At 51.7% G+C, this 21,752-nt stretch overlaps 1 protein-coding gene across 1 annotated transcript in view; it reads left to right on the top strand.

Annotated features, from left to right (window-relative positions):
- Positions 1-18,640, top strand: part of RGS9 (regulator of G protein signaling 9) — a 77,869-nt gene extending 59,229 nt beyond the window's left edge. Inside the window, exons 15-19 of the mRNA XM_077780334.1 lie at positions 793-931; positions 3,550-3,635; positions 5,782-5,899; positions 15,757-16,214; positions 18,220-18,640. Coding sequence (XP_077636460.1) covers positions 793-931; positions 3,550-3,635; positions 5,782-5,899; positions 15,757-16,214; positions 18,220-18,370 — 952 coding nt within the window. The 3' untranslated portion in view covers positions 18,371-18,640. The remainder of the gene's footprint in view (positions 1-792; positions 932-3,549; positions 3,636-5,781; positions 5,900-15,756; positions 16,215-18,219) is intronic.
- Positions 18,641-21,752: the final 3,112 nt, after the last annotated feature.

Raw genomic sequence — 21,752 nt, 5'->3', positions numbered from 1 at the left:
ATTTTTTTTTAAATGTTTTTTTTATTTATTTCTAGGAGAGAGAGAGAGAGACAGCGTGAGCGGGGGAGGGTCAGAGAGAGAGGGAGATACAGACTGAAACAGGCTCCAGGCTCCGAGCTGGCAGTCAGCACAGAGCCCGACGCGGGGCTCGAACCCACGAATCTCGAGATCATGACCTAAGCGAAAGTCAGACGCGTAACCGACTAAGCCACCCAGGCGCCCCTTGAGATTCATTTCTAAATGCATCTAGGGCGCCTGGCTGGCTGTCCGTGGGGCAGGCTGCTCTTGATCTCGGGGCAGTGGGTTTGAGCCTCACTTTGGGTATAGAGATGACTTGAAAAATTTTTTTCCTGAATGCATCGAGGCTGGGCCAAAGGAGAGCAGGGGCCATGCAACACCTGTTTGGAGGTGTCTCAGCCTGGCTCCAGGTGGGCCCCAAATCCCAGTAAATAAAGCAGAAGACGTTAAGTTGGAAATTGGATTCTTTCCTCTAATGGCTGGCATTGCCCACCAACTTTGCGTTTTCTCTCTCCGGGGTTGGGAACGCTAAAGTTACAAACTCCCCATCTGAATACTGGCGTGACTGTTTTCTTGCATCTAAGAAATGTCACTTGACAACCTGCTCAGAGTCTTTACTGTCTCCTAAAAAAAAAAAGGACTGCTTTCATTCCCAGCGACCCGCTTCATTCCGGGTGACCTGAGTCATGTCAACCCCTCCCTCCCAAGCAGCTGTGAACTTTCATGAACCGACTGGGGTTTAGCTACTCAGTAACATGTCCCTCCTGGTTGCAGGCTCTTCTTGGCCCCCGGGGCGAGGCGGTGGATAAACATAGACGGCAAGACCATGGACATCACCGTCAAGGGGCTGAGGCATCCTCACCGCTACGTGCTGGATGCTGCACAAACCCACATCTACATGCTCATGAAGAAGGTAGGCGGCGCCTGCGCTGATGGCCGGGCAGGGGCGGGACAGCCCTCCTCATCCCAGGTACCAGGGAAATTCCTCAGATAGGGGAGCAAAAGTGTGTGTGGGGGGGGGATGCTTGGTGGCTTCTGCTTTGTTCTGCTTTGTGGGTGTCGAGATGCAGGATGGTCAACTTGCACCTGTCTGTCCACTGGTCTGGACGCTTGCTGAGCCCCCAGTGCTGGTGTCTGGGAAGGACCACTTACAGGTGCTGTGTGCGTCCTTGTGGGCTGTCGCTCTGCGGTAGCGGTGCAGGCAGCCATGCCATCGGTGATGATAGCGTCGCTGTAATAGCTCTTATTTACCGAGGGCTTGGGAGGTGCTGTTTCGGTGCAAAGCATGGAACTTTGTATCAAGAACAACCCGCGGGATAGGACTTGCTTCCCCAGAGTCCGGCATTTGTCCAGGGTCTCCTGGGGGGGGGGGGGTTGAGGGTCTCACTGTGCCTTCCTGCATCCAGAGGCCACCCTCTTAGTCTCTTCCCGAGAATGGTGGCAGTTCGGGTGGTCCTGGCCCTATGCAAATATCTCATGTTGTTGGAGGAGGAGGAGGTTAGTACCCCAAAGAGACAAATCTGGTGTGATTATGGTAAAACGCTGTGGGAATTCAGGTAGCCTTCTGGATTATTTTTTAAGCTTGTTTATTTATTTTGGGGGTGGGGAGAGAGAGAGAGAGAGAGAGAGAGAATATCCCAAGCAGGCTCTGTGCTGTCAGCTCAGAGCCCAAGTTGGGGCTCCATCGCACANGGTGGCTCTGTCGGTTAAGTGTCTGACTTCAGCTCAGGTCATGATCTCGTGGTTCATGAGTTCAAGCCCTGCATCGGGCTCTGTGCTGACAGCTCAGAACCTGGAGCCTTCAGATTCTTTTTTTTTTTAATTTTTTTTTAATTTTTTTTTAAATATTTTTATTTATTTCTAGGAGAGAGAGAGAGACAGCGTGAGCAGGGGAGGGTCAGAGAGAGAGGGAGTCACAGACTGAAACAGGCTCCATGCTCTGAGCTGGCAGTCAGCACAGAGCCCGACGCGGGGCTCGAACCCACGAACTGCGAGATCATGACCTAAGCGAAAGTCAGACGCTTAACCGACTAAGCCACCTAGGCGCCCCTGGAGCCTTCAGATTCTGTGTCTCCCTCTCTCTCTGTCCCTCTCTGGCTCACACTCGGCCTCTCTCTCAAAAATAAATAAATGTTAAAAAAACTTTTTAAAATATGTTTTTTAATACAGTCTTTTACAGAGATACCCAGGGAAGCCAGATAGTAGCCGAATAAACAGAGTCATGGGTAACTTAAAGACAGTGTACAGGTGGGGCGCCTGGGGGGCTCAGTCGGTTAGTGTCTGACCCTGGCTCAGGTCATGATCTCACAGTTTGTGAGTTTGAGCCCCGTGTCAGGCTCTATGCTGACAGCTTGGAGCCTGGAGCCTGTTTCAGATTCTGTGTCTCCCTCTCTGGCCCTCCCCTGATCACACTGCCCCCCACCTCTCTCTCTCAGAAATAAATAAAATATTACAAAAACATTTTTAAACAAAGGACAGTGTATATGCTTAGTGAATTGTGCATCACTGGAGGCCGTGTTCTATGGCAGTAATGTAACATGACCCACGCCCAGAATCCATAACCCCCACTCCCAGAATCTGCCTTAGTTCTTGTAACTTTTACGGCTACTGCTTAGTCTTTAGAATGGCACTGTTTCAATGAATTAAAAAAAACACTTGGTGCCTACTTTGTTGCTGTGGGCTTTGTCCCATATTTGTTACAACGAGAGTTTTGAGTTGAACCTGCAAGTAACAAGCATTCGTGAAATGAGTTCTCTGAACCTGGAAATACCCACATAAGAGGAATCTGAGTCTTGGTATTTCTTTTAAGTTTATTCATTTTGAGAGAGAGAGAGAGAGCATTCATGAAAGGGGCAGAGAGAGACAGAGAGAGAGGAGAGAATCCCACACAGGCTCTGCACGGTTAGTGCGGAGCCCGATGTGGGGCTCAAACTCACCAACTGTGAGATCATGACCTGAGCTGAAATCGAGTCGGACGCTTAACTGACTGAGCCACCCAGGTGCCCCCTTGTTTCTTATTTTTTACTTCTCTTGCTTTTATACCTAAATTCGGGGCAGAAAGGGATGTTCATGGGCATCAACGTGGGCTCCATGCTGATGGCTGTTCATTTTCCTGGGCGGCAGAGGTGGGATACAGGTGTCCTCTCACGCTTCCTTGACTGAGGTCCCCTTGGTGGATTTTAGTGTGGGGGATTCTAGACAGCTCTCTAACCCAGAGTGCAGCAAAATCAGCAGGAGGCTTGCTAACATTCCACTTGTCCTATCCGGGCATTTCTGAGCTATTAGGACTAGGGAGGGGGCCTGAAGATGTGCGTCTGTAGCAAGTTGCCAAGTGAAATTGACTCCACGGGTCCGGGACCATACTTATCACCAGTCGCTTTAGCCACACATCGGAGTGCCTTTCACACAAGGGTTCAGATTCTCTTAACTTTGCCATCTGACTGCCCAGGGAGGGCTTGAAAACAGCGAGTGTATGGGTTTGATTTGACACCTCCCCTCTCGTAATTGCTGTTTTTCTCTTGTTCCCCCTAGGATTCTTATGCTCGCTATTTAAAGTCTCCAATCTATAAGGAAATGCTGGCCAAAGCTATTGAGCCTCAGGAAACCACCAAGAGAAGGCAAGTGCAATGGTCTGTAATTGCTGGCTGCCTGCTGTTTTGTTTACAGAGAAGTGAGGGTCTTTTTCAGCCAAATGGCTGTGATTGAGATATTTGCTTGATGAAAATATTGGGAACCGAGAAGGATTTCTTAGGGCTATGATTGCCTCATTGGCTTCATAATGCCCTGAATTCACCCCAGTGAGATTTCCTTAGTAATTACTGCAACTATGTTTTGTTTCCCTCACGCTGGTTTGAAAAAGTTCTGGTGATCAGACCGATAATTACCCTATGGGAAATGGAAGCAGCTCATTGGTTTTATAAATGCGACACTTCTTGGGGCGCCTGGGTGGCTCGGTTGGTTAAGTGTCCGACCAGCTCAGGTCATGATCTCGCGGTTCATGAGTTTGAGCCCTGCGTCGGGCTCTGTGCTGATGGCTCAGAGCCTGGAGCCTGCTTTGGATTCTATGTCTTCTTCTCTCTCTGCCCCTTCCTGGCTCATGCTCTGTCTCTCTCTCAAAAATAAATGAGTATTTAAAATTTTTAAAACTTGCTGTACTTCTTCACCTTGAAACTGCTTTGTGGGAATTAAATTAGCTCCATCCCTGTATCCTCGGAATGTCCTAAGACCTTAGACAGCGTAGCAGACTGCACCTTCAGGAAAAATGGTGGGCAGTTGAGGGGAAAGCACAGTGACATTCTAAGCGTTCTTGTCGACTCCAGAGACTGACTTTCAGCAAGTCCAGTTCTCTGTTAACTGGTTCGTGCTCACCTTCCTCCTTGGAGATGTGGATAATCTCATCTGGCAGAACCCTTGGGCAAAGGATGTGGTGTTCTGAGGGGCCATTTTGAACCATTTTCTGGAGGAGAGAAAAGAAGACTCCATAGGGAGGGACTGAAGATTCAAAAGAGTAGCCAAACGACAGCTTGAACAAAGACGTGGGACTTTGGTGGGGGTTTTCCCAGTGACAGCGCGTGGTCTGTCCATCCCCCCATGGTTAGTAAATGTTCTCCTGTTTGCCGGCTCGGCCCATGCTGGGCCCTTTTCCAGCGTCTCCAGTCACTTTCAAAAGAGGGGTGGTTGGACGGGAGCCTTTATCAAAGGAGCTTAAAAAAAAAAAGCCCAAGTTAGTTCCATTCTTGAGGATAATGGCCCTGTTATGAAAAGGAGAGAAAGGAAGCCTTTGTGGTGCTATTCTTCTAGGTCTGCCCGGTAAGGAAGGGAGTTCAGTGTCCCTGGGGGCTTGAAAGCGTCTCCTTTAAGCCGCAAGAAAGGGGCGTAATCGCTCCAGAAGTTCTGCCAGCAAGTAGTGGGGGAGCAAAGGGAGTCTTGTATTTCTCTCTCCAGATATTTTATAAGTAGGGGGCAGACCTGAGAAACCAGCTGGGATCTTTTCTGGAGCCCCCCGGCGGGGGGGCGGGGGGGACCTGGGTGCTGGGGTGGCGCTTGCCTTACTGTGGGGAGTGGTGGCCTGGTAATGGCCCTGCGAGCGATGACACATGTGGGATGCTTTTATAACGAGGGACACCCGGCCTGTCAGTGTGTGGGGGTTGTGGCGCGTGTGAGTCCATCCCGCGGCTCGTGAATGTCAGACAATGTGTGAAACTTAATTTCTCTAGAACAAGTTAATTCGAGCTCCAAACTCCCCACAGGGCTGGGCTGGTGGGAGACCCAAGTTCCACCATGACTCGCCGGTCAGGCAGCCCTCTTCTTTGCTAGTGTAGATACAAGAGATCTCTGGGCTTTTGTAGCCGGAGATTTGGGGAGGTCCTGGGTCGCTGCTCAAGTGCTTACTTTCCCCCAGGTGTGGGGGTAACTCACCTCTGCGTCACTCAGACACCTGGAGCTTTGTCCTGGTCCCCAAGGCCGTGGGAGACAGAGCTGGGTCCCAAGGGCCCATGTGTGACTTCCGGAGAGGTCATGACTCACATGGTGCGTGCACACAGCACCACCCCCTACTTTCTCTGCTGGTCTAGCCCAGCCCTCTTGGACAGCCCGGCTCTTTCCCTCCTTCCCAGAACCTTGGCTTTTGAAAACAAATGGGAGAATGAGGGAAGGAGCCCGGATTCAGATCCTGCAGCCCCGCCTCCCACTAGGTGCCGCAGCGGCGCTGGGGGGGGCGAGCGTGTGGCTTTCCACCAACCACAGCCTTGTCCTTCCTTCCAGCGCCGGCCTCCTGTTCATGCGGCGCCACCTGCGCTCCAGCCCGAGCCCCGTCATCCTGAGGCAGCTGGAAGAAGAAGCCAAGGCTCGAGAAGCTGCCAACACAGTGGACATCACCCAGGTCATGAGCAAGCTGGACCGGAGGAGCCAACTCAAAAGAGAGCTGCCTCCTAAATAGATCGAGAATCCCTGGGGGCAGGGGGGCGTGCCCACGGGAGAGGCACACAAAGAAAGGCAGGGTCAGAGTCTAGAGGATTCTGTGCCCCGTGGGGGGCGGGGGAGGGGTGCAGTGGGGTAGCCAGGTGTGTGCCGTAGCCCCCTGACCTCCTTCGGGGTCACATCCCAATGTCACCGCAACTAGGGCTAGTCTTGCTCCAGCTCATGGGGGGACAGCATCAGCAGTGGGGGATGGGGAGGTCACTTGACTCAGGTGCTGTGTGACTTACTTAGTAAGTACTTACCTGGCGCTCACCCTCTTACCGAGGGGGCTCTCGAAGTGGAAGGCACAGAGAAACAGAAATGGTGTAGCACCGTTTGCTTTGGAAAATGAGCAGGAAGACCTCCTCACCCCTCAAGACATAGTTCTTTCTGGTACATTCATTTCAAATAGCTTAATGAAGCACCTCCCCCCACATCTCCAGTTCAGATTCTGCTTCTAAAGCAGAGTCTGAGATTCTTCTGAGGCCCTAGATGCAGGGTCCCCTGTAGATGGCACTTCCCCTGGGTTCCTCTGTTACATCTTCTGGAAGGGCCTTCCTGAGACATTCCTGTTGACCTTGTTCTTAGTCACAGTCAGTGAGGGCTGGTGAGCTCCCTCCCCCGCTGTCTTCCCACCTCCTGACACCTGCTAGGGGAGTTAGTAGCTGGTAGTGGTGAAGGACTCAGCCAAAGGCCTCCAGGACAGTCAAGGTGAAATGACAAAAACCATATCGTTTTGGAAAAGGAAAGGTGATGGTGACTTCATTCGTGGGAAGAAGGATGGTAGATAGCTGGACATTTCCAAGAGGAGTTAGAGTCCAAGACAATACTCTTTTGGATGTTTTCTTTTATTTTTTGCGGGGGAATGGGAGAGAGGGAAAGGGAGAGAGAGAATCCTAAGTAGGCTCCACCCCTGGCTCAGAGCCTGACGCAGGGCTCGATCTTAAGACCGTGAGATCATGACCTGAGCCGAAATCAAGAGCTCGATGCTTAACCGACCAAGCCACCCAGGCGCCCCTCCTTTGGATATTTTCTAGATGTAGGTGCTTCTCTCCTCTGTAGCTGTAGACTAGGCCAGCCCTGTGGTCAGGGAGGAGGGAGAGGACAATTCACACTCTGATCTTGGGAGGCCTGTAAGGTAATTCTTGAAGTTAGCCGTACCTCATACACCTGTGTGAGAAGGCAAAGGCGTCCGCAAGCAAGGGACCGACATTACGCAGCAAAAAGACCCACTCAACCAACACGTTTGCTGAGTGTCTACGATGTGCCAGGCAGTGGGGGAAATAATGGCCATGGTCTCTGTCTCAGAGCTTATAGTCTAGGACTGACCAAAAATAATGAAGCCAACAGTATCGGCAGCCATTGCTGTGTGACAAACAACCACAACATTAGGGCCCCATCCAATAATCAGTGTTTATTGCTCCTGGGTATAGGGCCATCTGTGTGGCTTTGTTAATCTTGGTGGAACTCACTCCCTGTCTGGGGCCTTGATCTGCGGTAGCCTGAGTTGGGACGAGTGGAATGATTCTTTTCTCTCTCTCACGCCTCTTGTCCTCCAACAGCCTGGCCTCGGCATGATCTATGGCAATGGCGGATCGCAAGGGAGTAAGTGGAAATGTGTAAGAATCTCAAGGTGTAGGCTTTCCACCACATTTCCTTGGCCAAATCAAGTTGCAAAGCCAGGCTAGAATCAAGGGGTGAGGAAATAGGCTCTAGCTCTTTAGCAAGAGAAAATTTAAAGTCATTGCAACAGACATGGACACGGTGGGGGGGATGGAGCGTTGGAACCATGACTGTGATCATGTAGAAACCTATAGAAAGTGTTACAAAGGAAGTGGGTGTGGTGCCGTGATAGGGAAGAAGGGAGATGTGCACACAAAGGAGGCCTCTCTCCAAGGTGGTGACAGATAAGCAGAGGGGGAGTAAAAGTCAGTCATGCAAAGAAGGTGGGCAGGCAGGGAGAACTTTCCAGGCGGGGGGGCGGGGGGTGCTGCGTGCGTGAAGGCCCATTGAGGGAAGTGGCTCGGGGTGGACCGTAAGGCTGGGCAAAGGGAGCCTGGTGGCGTGGGGGGAATGGGACAACACGAGGTTAGAGAGGTGGGCAAGGCCAGGTCACTGGGGACGCTTTAGGCCGTTGTAAGGAGTCTGTGGCTCTTGGTTTCATGTTGATGAAATGGTTCCCTTACTCTCTCCATTTTCCCTAGTCACAGACTAGTTCACACTCTGAAAGAGTAACCTGAGATAAGCTTTGGTCATCTCTCGTTTGAAGAGTGTTGGAAGTTTTCCAAGGCAGGGAGGGCACCCCGAGCAGAAATTTCAGGTGGTGGCCGCTGTAACCTGAGTGACATAGCACAGGAGCCATATCTGCCTCACTTTTCGCTTGGAGCCGAGAGCCTGAGACCTTCTGGGTTCTGTGAAAACATGTATTACACAGATGGATGAATGAATGGAGGAAGGAAGGAAGGGAAAGGGCCCCGGGTTTTGACAAGGCCTCTTGGTCTCTGGTTCTGCCACTAGCCATGTGGCCTTGAATAAGTCACTTACGATCTCTGCTTCCTGATTGGTGAAGTGAGGGGTTGGGGCCAGATCCAGGCTTCTGGAAACAGACTGTGTGAGTCCCAGGAGGGGTGCCCAGCCTGGGGCCTCAGTTTTACTTGAAGGTTTGGGAATGGGAAGGCACTTAGGTAATTTTCAATTTCTTTGCATGAAAACAATCATGAATATATTATGAATTAGAGTGCAAAATGTACATGAATTTTTAAAGAGAAAAATGGAGACATCAAAGGCGTTTCATGCTTGGCTGTGGCAGGTTTAGACTTTGGCCTCGGACTCCTGGGAGAGGATGTTTACCCAGCTCTCCTGCTGTTTGGCCTCCTTTCCCGGGGAAGTTTGAGAAGCACGAAACCAGAGAGATGCACTCTCCCTTCTAGTTGCCTCATATGAGCTGAGACAATGTGCCTGGCACAGTGGTGTGAGGATGGCAGGGAGTCAAATCCATCATGAGTTCCTCAGGTTACAAAGTGGGTCGTGTTCGTCTTTGACTCAGCCCTCCACCTCCCACACGTGAGGTGTTGCTCATCGTCCAGCAGATTCCCGGGGGCACATAGTAGGTACACCACACACATTGATGGAAACCTTCTCAACATCAGATGCACAAGGATCTCACAATCTGATGAGAGGCACAGGCATGTAAACAAAGTCAGTTATCACTCTTTATTGGATAAATGCATAACTAAGGAATCTGGATAAATGCATCTAAAGGAAGGTAGGAGGTAAATGGCTTCGCTCCTGGATAGCAGCAGGTGCACCCCACAAGTTGCTGAACCCCTGTTCTATGTAAGAGCCAGTGATGGCTGCTGGGACAGATACAAAAATGGGCAAGACGTTCCGTACCCTCAAGGGGCTGGCATGGGTGCCTAGATGCAAATGGCTGCATGTGAGACAGAACGGGATCGAGCCTGGGTGGTGTACGGCAGCCAGAAGGGCATGGAGACAGGAGAGGATTGTCTGGCCTGGAGGACTGAGGGGGAAATCCACCAGGGAACTCTCATGTTTGGCAGTAAAGAAGCCCCGGGTCCTGATCCAGTTTTGAGGTTTTGTAAGAGTGTCCGCTGCTGGGCTCCAGCAGGTGACGGCGGGTCCTGCCAGCTTTGTTTCTGCGTGTCAGACAGAACAGTAGTCTCACGGGGTCTGTCTCGATCTCAAAAAGCATCAAAAATAGTATTTATTTGGACAGTATTATCGCTGTATCTAAATGATTGTGATAGTCTCCATCCTCTATGTAGTTAGGCACCCTCTTAATTCCATAATGCCATGCTTCAACAGCTTGAGTTTCTCCACCCATGATGGTGTATATCTTATGCTAGAGTATAAATTAGAGTGTAAAGTAGCAGGATTTCCTTTGTAGAATTTCATTTTCTTTTTTTTCTAAATGTTTTATTTATTTCTGAGAGAGAGAGAGACAGCGTGAGCAGAGGACAGTCAGAGAGAGAGGGAGATACAGAATCAGAAACAGGCTCCAGGCTCTGAGCTAGCTGTCAGCACAGAGCCCCATGTGGGGCTTGAACCCACAAACCGTGAGATCATGACCTGAGCCAAAGTCAGATGCTTAACCAACTGAGCCACCCAGGTGCCCCTAGAATTTCATTTTCAAGCTTTGCTTTTAGACAAAGGACTGCTCTTCCCGTGAGGATTGTGGCAATACAGAGGCTACAGACAAAATAATATAAGAAGAGCATATAGGATAATGCCTGGCATATAATAAATGCTCAGCAAATGCTAGCTGCTGTTATCATTGTCACAACCATTATCCTTGTCACCATCATCATCATCCTTACCATCCTCCTCATCACATTGCCATCATCACCATCACCACCAACATCACCATCATCACCATCACCATCATCACCATCATCACCACCACCTTCACCATGATTATCACCATCTTCACCATCATCCCAATAACCATCACCACCATCATTACCACCACCATCATCACCACCACCATCACCATGATCATCACCATCATCATCAGCATCACCATCACCATCACCACCATCACCACCATCACCATCACCACTNGATCATCACCATCATCATCAGCATCACCATCACCATCACCACCATCACCACCATCACCATCACCACTATCACCATCATCTTCACCATCACCACCATCATCACTATCATCACCATCACCATCATCTTCACCATCACCACCATCATCACTATCATCACCATCACCATCATCTTCACCATCACCAGCACCATCAACATCACTGCCACCATCATTATCACCATCTTCAACGTCATCACAATAACCATCACCACGAGCATCACCACTGCCGTTCTCACAACCACCACCACCATGATGATCACCACCACCACCATCATCATCCCGTCACCACCATCATCACTATTATCATTGCTGTCACCATTGCCACCATCGCCACTATCACCATCACTATCATTATCACCAACTCCATCGCTGTCATCGTTTTCCTCATCACCACCATCACCACTACCATCTTTAGTAGCACATGGTCTTAGAGTGACCTTGGACTTCCTTGCATCTGTCAGTGTTGTCCAGTACAGAGGTTCATTATTCCATATTATTTAGGGCATTCACCCCCTCAGGTGTACTTATAGCTTTGTTGACCTAAACTGTCTTACTTCCCTGCTCTCTCAGAGTCTTGCAGTGTGGTCCTCCCGGCTCTCCAGGGACCATCAGGATATATTTGAAGGGAGGAGTGTGGGGCATTGATGTCATGTCCTCTGTCTGTGAGAGAGCTGACCAGCAGTACTGCGGTAACCACTCAGTCCTTTGGTCCCAAGTTTTATGGTTCAAGTAAGGGTCTGTTCAAAATGGGAAGACCTTGAGCTGGGCTGTTCCAAACGAGATGGTGGGTGGAAGAGATGATGTGTTCATCCTTGTGGATTTTCCTCTACAGAGCCAACTTTGCTTATTTCCTTTTGGGGGCAGTGGGGGAAGGGAAAGCAAGGAGGGACCAGAGGCGGCGTGGCGCACACTGCATGTTGAATCTGAATGTGACTCACAGGAAGCGGGGGTTCAGGGGGCCACAAGGACTCCTTCAAATTCTCAGCCCGTTCCTAGACAGGAAACGAATTGCACCTCTGCACCATCTGCTTTGCCTTCCATTAAGAAGCCTATGGTTGTGACGCCATGTCAGCGTACCCGCTCCATTTCATGCTCCTTCCCCCTTCTGTCGCTCCCTTGCATAATAAAACAGCAGCACAAGACAAAACAAGCAGCTCTCAGAGCTTCACCACGTCTCCGTGTGTCACATTTCTTTGCCATGTGCCTTGCATGCCGTTGCTTCGCTGTGTCACACCAGCGGTGGGCGTGGCGTGGGCTGGAGGGGCCAGGTCTCTGCAGGAGGGGCCAGAGTCCTGGTGGGAAGGGGGTAAAGAGGCCCTTCCTGCTTTGGGTGTCCAGGGCTAGTGGGGCTAATGGCTACCTGCCCAGGAGAAAGGACCTTCTCAGGCCAGGTAAGTAAAGCACGACAGTGGCCACTTCCTCCCCTGTCTTGTCATTCATCCTGGAAGAGAAAGTGATGGGGGGAAGAAGGGTGGGATGGGCAGGAGAACACAGAATTAAGGCGGGCAGTAAATGGGAGTGGCCCGTCCTGTCATAAGCTGTATGATCTTGGTCACGTTGTCATCTCACGAGCCTCAGTTTTCTAATCTGTGAAGTGAGGATTGTAATGAATTTATCACAGATTCTGAGTAAGTGGGATTCAAGTGAATGAACCGGAGGTAGGGTGTCCTCAGGGAGGAGAGCTTTTTCTTTTTTTTTAATTAAAAAAAANCGTCCTGTCATAAGCTGTATGATCTTGGTCACGTTGTCATCTCACGAGCCTCAGTTTTCTAATCTGTGAAGTGAGGATTGTAATGAATTTATCACAGATTCTGAGTAAGTGGGATTCAAGTGAATGAACCGGAGGTAGGGTGTCCTCAGTCAGGGAGGAGAGCTTTTTCTTTTTTTTAATTAAAAAAAATTTTTTTTTAACTTTTATTGTTGAGAGACAGAGACAAAGCGTGAGCAGGGGAGGGGCAGAGAGAGGGGGAGACACAGAATCTGAAGCAGGCTCCAGGCTCTGAGCTAGCTGTCAACACAGAGCCCGATGCGGGGCTCGAACCCACAGACTGTGAGATCATGACTTGAGCCAAAGTTGGACACTTAACCGACTGAGCCACCCAGGCGCCCCATGGGAGGAGAGCTTTGATGCCACTCTATCTCTCTCACCAAAGCCTGTTTCCTAGTTGTGGTGTTGCAACCCACTCTCTAGGACCCCAGGTCCCATCTGAATCCCACAGGCAATGGGATGGCCATATGGGTCAATAGACAAAGCAGGGGGCTTTGCGGTTTCACGCTCCTTGGATCGGATTCTCATTTAGTGTCTGTGTCAGTTATCTATTGCCGTGTAATGAAATAGCACACACACAGCTGTTAGTTCATCATTGGCCAGGTGAGGCTGGGCGGGGCTCTCTGCTCACGGTCTCACATTCAAGGTCACCCCAGGCTGTCCTGTTCCTATCTGGAGGCTCTTAGAGGAATCTGCTTCCAACCTCTTTGAGGCTGTTGGAGATTCAGTTTCTCACTGTAGGTCTCAAGGCCCCAGTTGTTTTGTTTTTGTTTTTGTTTTGTTTTTTGGTGGCTGTGAAGCTGATGGCTGCACTCAGCTCCTAGAAGCTGCCCCATCCCTCGTCTTGTGCCCTTTGTGGCCACCGTCAAAGCCAATCATGGAGACCTTCTCCTTTGTTGAATCCTTATCATGCTTCAAACCCTCTCTGACGTCTGTCTCTGGCTTCTGACTCAGATCTGAAGGGTTCATGTGATGAAGACAGGCTCACTCAGATAATCCTTTGTTAATGTCACCTATGCTATATCACGTCACCTGACCACGCAATGGCTGTCATGTGACATTTGTAGTTCACACCCACACTGGAAGACAGGAATGTTAGGGGTCACCTTAGTGTTGGACATATCGTTGTCCCTGTTGGTTGTGAGAGCCTTGGGATGGCAGTGAGCCCCTCTGGACCTCAGTATTCTGTTCTCTACAATGGGGTGGTTACAGATATCTAGATTACCTAGATCCTAGATACCTAGCGTATAGTAGATGCTTAGTAAGTTATGGGGCCATACCCTTTCACCTACTGTTGTCTCCCAAACCCTTAATTAGGGCCCAGCCTTCCCCTTTATTGTTATTCTCGCCTGCAGACTGTGCAGGAGACCCTTTTCCCCTGAGATGCACCCCCTGAGCCCTCGAGGGGCTCTGGGAAGTAAGTGTGATAATCCACAAAAAGTGCTCAGCCTAGACCCTCACGTTTTCTAAGTTCTCACTGCACGTTAACAATATCAGGTATTAGTATGTTAACCTGGGGGCCCTGGGTCCGGGCCATGGCCCTGGTTTGTTGGCCTGTGGGTGCCGGGCTGAGGAACCTTATCAGTGGCTCTCAGCTGCTGTTTTAGAATGGAATTGAGCTTGAACTTCAAGGAACTGGTGGGGGAGAATGGAGGCCATCCCCTTTGTCCCCCATGGCAAAGACTTCTATGGCTTCCTGACCTTTCTTTTCTTCTAAAAGCTGTCCTTGGATGTGCCTGCTCCTTCCTCTTTGGGCTGGGACCAGCGCACTCAGGGGACCTGGAAACCAGGCCATACCCCATAGAAGCCAGCAGCCTCGAGCTCAGTGCCCAGAGCTGCCCTCCCTCAACCCCAGGGCAGTGCCCAGCCCCCCGGGGCAGGCAGGTTTCTCTAAGCGGGGCATCCGTGTGGCTGTGCCAGTTTCAAAGAGGGTTTGTTCTTCACTGAAGTCCTTTCCAGTTCTCACTCAGAGGCAGTGATGGCCCCGCTGTCCCAGAGGGTCCCCCTTCCCGGCCAGGACTGGGCTTTGACATGGTGCGAGGCCACTGCAGCCTTTAGGACGGGACATGACAAATCAGGCCTTTAGGACGGGACATGACAAATCAGGTGATGGGCCCTTCGAGGCCCAACTGCGGAGGGAAGAGAGGTGACAGCAGAGCGGTGACAGCAGAAAGCCTCCCTGAAAATTCCAACTTTAACTTTGCCAGCTCAGACAAAGCTCCCTGGGACTTCTTTGCTGGAAACCCGCTGGTTCAGCGCTCCTGCCCCTCCCCCCCTCCCGCTCCTTGGCTCTGGGGCGCGAGAGCCCAGGGAGGTTGAGATACTTCCTTTTTCTCCACCGATGTGCCCAGGACACCCACTCTGCCCCACCCCCAGCCACCCTGTTCTGCTGTTGGAGGCACAGACAGTGCCAGGGCTTGGCGACCCCCAAGGTGTGGCCTGTTGGACACGGGGTCGGGTTCGGGGCCCAGGACAAGGTGGGTGGGCTCAAGCCTGGAAGAGTCAACAGGGTCCAAGCTGGGGCTTCTTGCGCCGCCTCCACCGCTCTGTTAAAAGCGTTCAGGTGCCTCCCATCTTCGGGCTGGGGAACCACGGCCGGAGAAAGGATGGTGGTGTGTGGCGGGCAGTAATCATTGTTCGCTGGGGGACGGAAGTGCAGGGCAGTCGGAAACGCAGCCTGGCTTCACCCCAGCATCCCAGGCCTGGAAGAAGGTCAGTCTGGAAGCAAATGTCCAGCTCCGGGCACCGTGGCCAGGGATCAGAGACTGGCAGGCCCCTTGACAGGAGGCTGGTGTGTGGCTGTGCCATCGTTGCAGGGGGCTCTGGGCACCCTTCCCAGCTCCCCAGTGGTCTGCCACCCCTTCCCAGCTCCCCAGTGGGCCAGCACCCCTTCCCAGCTGCCCAGTGGGCCAGCACCCCTTCCCAGCTGCCCAGTGGGCCGCCACCCCTTCCCAGCTGCCCAGTGGGCCACCACCCCTTCTCAGCTCCCCAGTGGGCTGGCACCCCTTCCCAGCTCCCCAGTGGGCCACCACCCCTTCCCAGCTCCCCAGTGGGCCACCACCCCTTCCCAGCTCCCCAGTGGGCCACCACCCCTTCCCAGCTCCCCAGTGGGCTGGCACCCCTTCCCAGCTCCCCAGTGGGCCGGCACCCCTTCCCAGCTCCCCAGTGGGCTGGCACCCCTTCCCAGCTGCCCAGTGGGCTGGCACCACTTCCCTGGTCCCCAGTGGGCCGCCACCCCTCCCCAGCTCCCCAGTGGGCCGGCACCCCTCCCCAGCTCCCCAGTGGGCCGCCACCCCAGCCTGTGTTCCGGGCGCTGGAAGGGGCCAAGTCAGCGGCTGGCTCTGTCCGGGAGCCCACACGACTCACCCTGAGCTCTCTCTTTCCTTGTCTGCAGCCGGGCCAGCACACCGCTCCCAGCCCCCACCTGGCCGTGTACACCGGGACCTGCGTGCCCCCATCTCCTTCGGGTCCCTTCTCCCCCTCCTGCCGCTCCCCCAGGATGCCTTTCCCCTCGCCCAGCCGCTTCATCCGGAGGCCCAGCAGCACCATCTGCCCCTCGCCCATCAGGGTGGCCTTGGAGAGCTCCGAGCAGAAGGGGGCGGCTGGCGCGGCCGGGGCCTGCCCGGGGCCCTCGGACACCGACGCCAGCGAGGCCTCCGCCCAGCACCCCTGGCACCGGCCCAAGGCCCGCGTGGCTCTGTCCTTCAGCAGGTTTCTGAGACGGGGCTGTTTGGCTTCCCCGGTCTTTGCCAGGCTCTCGCCCAAGTGCCCGCCTGTGTCCCACGGGAAGGTACAGCCCCTGGGAGACGCGGGCCAGCAGATGTCCCGGCTAAAATCCAGGAGAGTAGCCAAGTAAGAACTGGGAGGGATCGTGCTGCGTGTGAGCGTGTGTGCACGTTTGTCCCCATGTGCGCATGTGTCTGTGTATCTGTGTGCACGTTTGCACATTTGCCTGTGTGTGAGCGTGTGTGTGCGCACATACATCTCTGTGTGAGAGCATGTGTGTGTGCACGTGTGTGTGTGCATGCTCGCACATGTCTCTGTGTGTGAGCGTGCATGTGTACATATATGTTGCTGTGTGTGCATGTTTGCACACTGGCCATGTGAGAACATTCATGTGTGCACACATGGTTCTCTGTGTGGGTGTGTTTGTGTCCACATATGTCTGTGTGTGTGTACATGTTTGCACATATGTTAGTGTGTGAGAAAGTGCATGTGTGCACATGTTTCTGTGTGTGAGGGTTTGTGTGCACACATGTCTCTGTGTGTAAGTGTGCATGTGTGCACAAATGTCTGTGGGCGCATGAGTGTGTGTGTGTGCATGTATGTCTGTGGTGGGTACCGAGGCCATGGGCTTGAATGTGGTGTAGAACGCAGGTGGGGGGTTGAGTAATGAGGATTCTGGGTTAGCAGACACTACAGACAGGCTGTTTGGCTGCTGAATAGTTTCCAGAAACTCAGCGTTGTCCTCCCCTGCTTCCTGAGAAAGAAAAGGAATGGGGGTCTTTCTTTTCCATCTTTTCCCCCTTCTGTGCTCCACCCACCCGCCCCATCCCCAGAACATCAGTGTAATGAATCCATTGCACTTTTTTTTTTTAAGTTTATTTATTTACTTAGAGAGAGAGGGAGAAAGTGAGCAGGGGAGGGGCAGAGAGACAGAGAAAGAGAGAATCCCAAGCAGTCTCCACACTGACAGCTCGGAGCCCAATGTGGGGCTCACACCCATGAACCATGAGATCATGACCTGAGCTGAAACCGAGTCAGATGCTTACTCGACCGAATGACCCAGATCCACTGCACTTTTAAAGGGCAGGAAGAGCAGCAGCAGCGATGGTAACCAGAAGTGGTGGGGGCTCCGGTCCCCACCCCTCTGCCTTCAGTGCCCTTACCTGGCCTCCCCCCCTCTCCCGCCACATACGCCTGCAGGGCTCTCCCAGGGACGTGCAGGGATCCCTGATTCTACAGGTGTTTCTGTGAAAACGACCGTGCCCAGTGTCCCCTGAGAGGTGGCCCCTCTCAATTCCATTTTGGGTGGGGTGCTGCCAAGCCTGAGTTCGGAGAACCCCAAGTGTCCTGAGGCAGCTCACCGGGTGCAGCAGAAAGGCTCTGAGGGGGTGCACGACAATTGCCGGGCCAATGGCAGAAAGAAAAGTTATAGACGATCCAAAACTGGGGATCAGCCTCCCCCATGCCTTTATTTGGTTTGGGGGAGACCGTCAGCGGTATCCCTGCACCAATCAACACGCTCCTGTGCTTGGCCTTGCCTAGTGTTGGAAAAAAAAGCCCCAGGCAGAGGTCTTAGGTTGCCATGGATACTCGAGCCCGCACGGTGTCTGCCTCACAGTGCGCTCCGGGACCCGACAGCAGGCAGCAGACGGTAGTACTTCTCTCCTGCCTCTGTCATGTGCGGAAGGGGAAAGGTGCAGGTCAGGACGGAGGGTGATGTCTATTGATGCTTCCCAACTAACCTTGCCCTGGGAATGTTCTAGCTTTGCAGCCCTGGGCTTGGGGCTTTTAATAGACCCTTTGCTCAGGGGCTACCCCTTCATCAGAAGGTAGTCTAAACCGACAGAGGATTAAGTGCAGGTCCCAATGGACCATCCTGAACTCATCAAAACCATAAAATTCAAGGCCCTCGAACATCAAAATAAAGCATCTTTTGAATTAGCGTTTAATTCAGCAGAGAAATAGGAGTCCCCTTCCACCCCCAATGAAAGAGATCTGCGGAGCCGATCGCTGCGCACAAAGCTTTTGGCAGACACACCTGTGTGTCACTCTACTCCAGGGACGTCAGGGTAAATTGAGGGCTTGGTGTCCCTTCTGTCCCTATGCACTTGCTTTCCTTTTGTATCTGAAGCTTTTTCCAGATCAAAATGGATGTGCCTACGCGGAGTGGGACCTGCCTGATGGACTCGGAGGACACCGGGACAGGAGAATCGGGTGACCAGGCCATAGAGAAAGAGGTCATCTGTCCCTGGGAGAGCCTGACTGAGGGGAAGGCCGGCTGAGCCAGGGGCTCTGGACCAACAGAACGCTCCCTGCAGACCCCCCGAGATGGGGCCACGGGCTCGCTTGTTCTCGAACCAAAGTGCATTTCAATCACATTTGGGGCCTGGAGAGAGAATGCCGGATGGATTATGGGAAGTGTGCCCTGGCTGGGGTCCCAATGGCCAATTCCTACCCTTCCTCCTGACCTTCCCTTCCTTGGGCAGAAGAAAGGCATGTGGACCAGAGGACTTTACTTGCTGCCTTAAAACTGATAAAAGATTAACTTGTAAGAGTCTCTTAGACTGGAATGTTAGTGTGCGTCTGGTTTTATTAGTTAGTTATGAGCTATTATTTGTCAGTTTAGGAGTTCAACTCATTTCTTCTTCGGTTTTAGAGACAAAGGGGCATTGAATCACGATCAAGAACACCCTCCCTGTCTAAATTGGTTTGTGCATGTTACTTCCATCAACGGAGCTCCCCAAAGTGTGGCGTCACGCATGAAGGGGGTGTTGGGAAAAGGCAACTTTCTAGAATAGCAGGTGTATTGTTTGGATCCACCAAAAAGTAGAAACAAAATGGGACTCGATGGGCAAGCGATTTATTGGGGGAAACACCTGTGGTGGATACAGAGTGCGAGATGGAGAAGGGGATGGGGGCCTTCAGACCTAGTGCCAGGCTGGCCTCTGGGGAAGGAAGAGCGGGTTGGTAGAGTCTCAGCATGCAGTTCCAAGTAAGTCTTGGCCATGCCATTGGGGTGTCCTTGAGGCAAAGTCACCATTGGAAGGGTCCTGTGTCTGGCAAGAATGGTTCTGCTTTATCAGCTCCACCACGCAAGGTCATTGGCTGGGAGTCCCTGAGGGGAAGCTTGGTGTTGGCATGGGCATGCTGGCATGGACGTGCCGGTGGCCATCAGTTCATATGCTCCCTGCGGCAGGGGATCTGAGCACGAATCCTCACGTCTGCTGCATGCAACCCGGTAGGCGCTTCTGGAGGTTTAGGCCTCGGTGCGCCCCCACCCCTTCTCGTAGTCATTTACTCAACTAGTATTTATCAAGCCCTTGCTATACGCCAGGCACTGTGCTGGGCCCTGGGGGTGCAGCTGTCGGTAAGACTCCTTGCCTCCTTGAATTCATCTAAAGCAATGGTTCTCAACCAGGGACAACTTTGCCCCTAGGGGACACTGAGTAGTGTCTCAAGACAATTTTTGGGTGTCAAGATTAGGCATCTTGCCACCCACTGGCATCTTGCCACCCACTGGTGGGTGGAGCGGGGAGGATGCCACTAAGTATTCTGCAAAGCACAGGATCGGCCCTTCTCCTCCCACAACAAAAGATTCCCTTGTCCAAGATATCAAGTGCCCCTGTTGAAAAATCCCCAAATAGAGGTTGGAGGTGATGTCTTGGGCTGTTGGGTATGTGCTCCTTGTCGTTGGCTTCTTCCCAAAGCCCTGAATTGTTTGCCTGACAGTGTGCTGCTGGGATCACAATTGGACTGAAGAATGGGTTGAGATTAAGGACCACATGGTCAAAAACATTTCTTAAAACTCGTATGGAAAGTTCTCATAGGAAAAAGCATTTTCAAGTGTGTTGCCAAACCATTCGTTATACCCGTCCCCTGATTTCTCAGCTTCATCAGATTTCAATTAGTAGATAAGAGCCCCTCACTTGCTTTTAATGTTGGACGACTTACCTCATTCAGTCCATAAATACTGGAGTCACTGTATCATCTGTCCGGACACTTCTAGAAATGAATGGCGGCTAGGTGAACGGCCCAAACCTGGACTTGCTGACCATGCAAGGAAGCACAGATGATTTAATACTGAGAGAGCGTGTCATTTTACATTCTAGGGAATCCACTCCTTTGGGCTCACAAGAGTTCCTCACGTAGGGATGAGGAAATTTGTCTCCTAGAGAGCACACAAAGTGGGCTCAATCTTTTTTGGAAGGTGAGTGGGTGGGCCAATTAATTCGATGTCTTTATTTGCAAAGCTGGTCTAAAATGAGGCCAGCAAAGCAATCCATACCTCTAGTCTACCAGGGCCAGCATGCCCAGGCCATACTCTCATGTTATGGGGCTCCACTCTGAAGCCCCCAGGGTCCTAAACCAAACCCACACGGATCTTCAGCACCAACTATCCGAGGCTGGCCGCAGGGTTCCCTGATGGGATTAGGTGAGGTCCGGGCTAAAGTGCAGTAACAAAGAGATCTCAGAAGGAAAGAAATGGTTCAAACACAAAAGAGTTTGACTCTGTCACATAATTGCCCAAAGGCAAGAGGTGGTCCATGGTGAGTGGATTCCGGGGAAGAGAGGACACCCAGGGGCCAATATATACATATATTTTTTAATCTTATTGCTTCCCCCATTCCCCTAGTCATTGGCATGATTATTCTCCACCTTGTCTGGACATTAGAATACGCTGGAACCTTGAAAGATCTCGATGTCCATGCCACACCCGGTGCAATCAGGTGTCTGGAGGTGGAGCTCTGGCATCAAGATCTTTAAAGAGACTTTCCAAGGTGATGGCCATGTCCAGTCAAGGCTGAGAACCACTGGCTTGGGGTAGTGATTGAACTTGGTTCACCACCCCCACGTCCATGTTCATGCTCAGAGAGACAACAGGAAAGACGAAAGTGGTGGGGAACAGCGTCTTCTCAAGTTGACAACCTACACGTAGTAGGTGCCATTTCCACTCACATTCTGTTGGTCTGCACTGGTTCACATGCCCCCTGCCCCCCAGCCAGAAGGAGGCTGGGGGATATACTCTCCAGTGAGGCCAGCTGGTGAATAGCTTAACTTCTCAAGGTTCTAATAGTGGGAAGGAAGATGGGGAGGACGGATACAGATGGACACTTAGTCTTTCCCACACCAAAACTATTACCCAGTCTTGGTGGAAAGTATAGCAGAAAAGGGGAGGATGTGGGAGAGGGGGCAAGAAAGGCTGGAAGTGGCTGATTAATTTGTATTTGGCCAAATATTTGGTCAATGTCTATAAAATGCAGCTCTGTTCTATTCCATGGTCGGATGGCTTTTCCTTCATTGAGAATGGAAACCTGCTAGGTGCCAAACACCAGGTGAAGTACAGTAAAACTTTGGTTGGCGAGAATAATTTGTTCCAGAAACATGCTTGTAATCCAAAGCACTTGGATATTAAAGTGGATTTCCCTATGAGAAGGAATGGAAACAAAGATGATTCGTTCCACAACCCAAAAATATTCATATCAAAATGATTACCATACTGTCATATAATACAAAATAATAAAGAAAATACAAAACATGAAGAAAAATAAACAAATTCAGCTGCACTTACCTTTGAAAACCTTTGTGGCTTGTGTGAGGGTGACCAGAGAAAGGAGGGTTATTGTGCAGGATGACGTTCACTATCACTAATGGAATCATTATTGT

This window comes from Crocuta crocuta, unplaced genomic scaffold, assembly GCF_008692635.1.
Source record: "Crocuta crocuta isolate KB4526 unplaced genomic scaffold, BGI_CrCroc_1.0 scaffold288, whole genome shotgun sequence".
NCBI classification, from domain to species: domain Eukaryota; kingdom Metazoa; phylum Chordata; class Mammalia; order Carnivora; family Hyaenidae; genus Crocuta; species Crocuta crocuta.
This window is presented reverse-complemented; position numbering and strand designations above follow the sequence as displayed.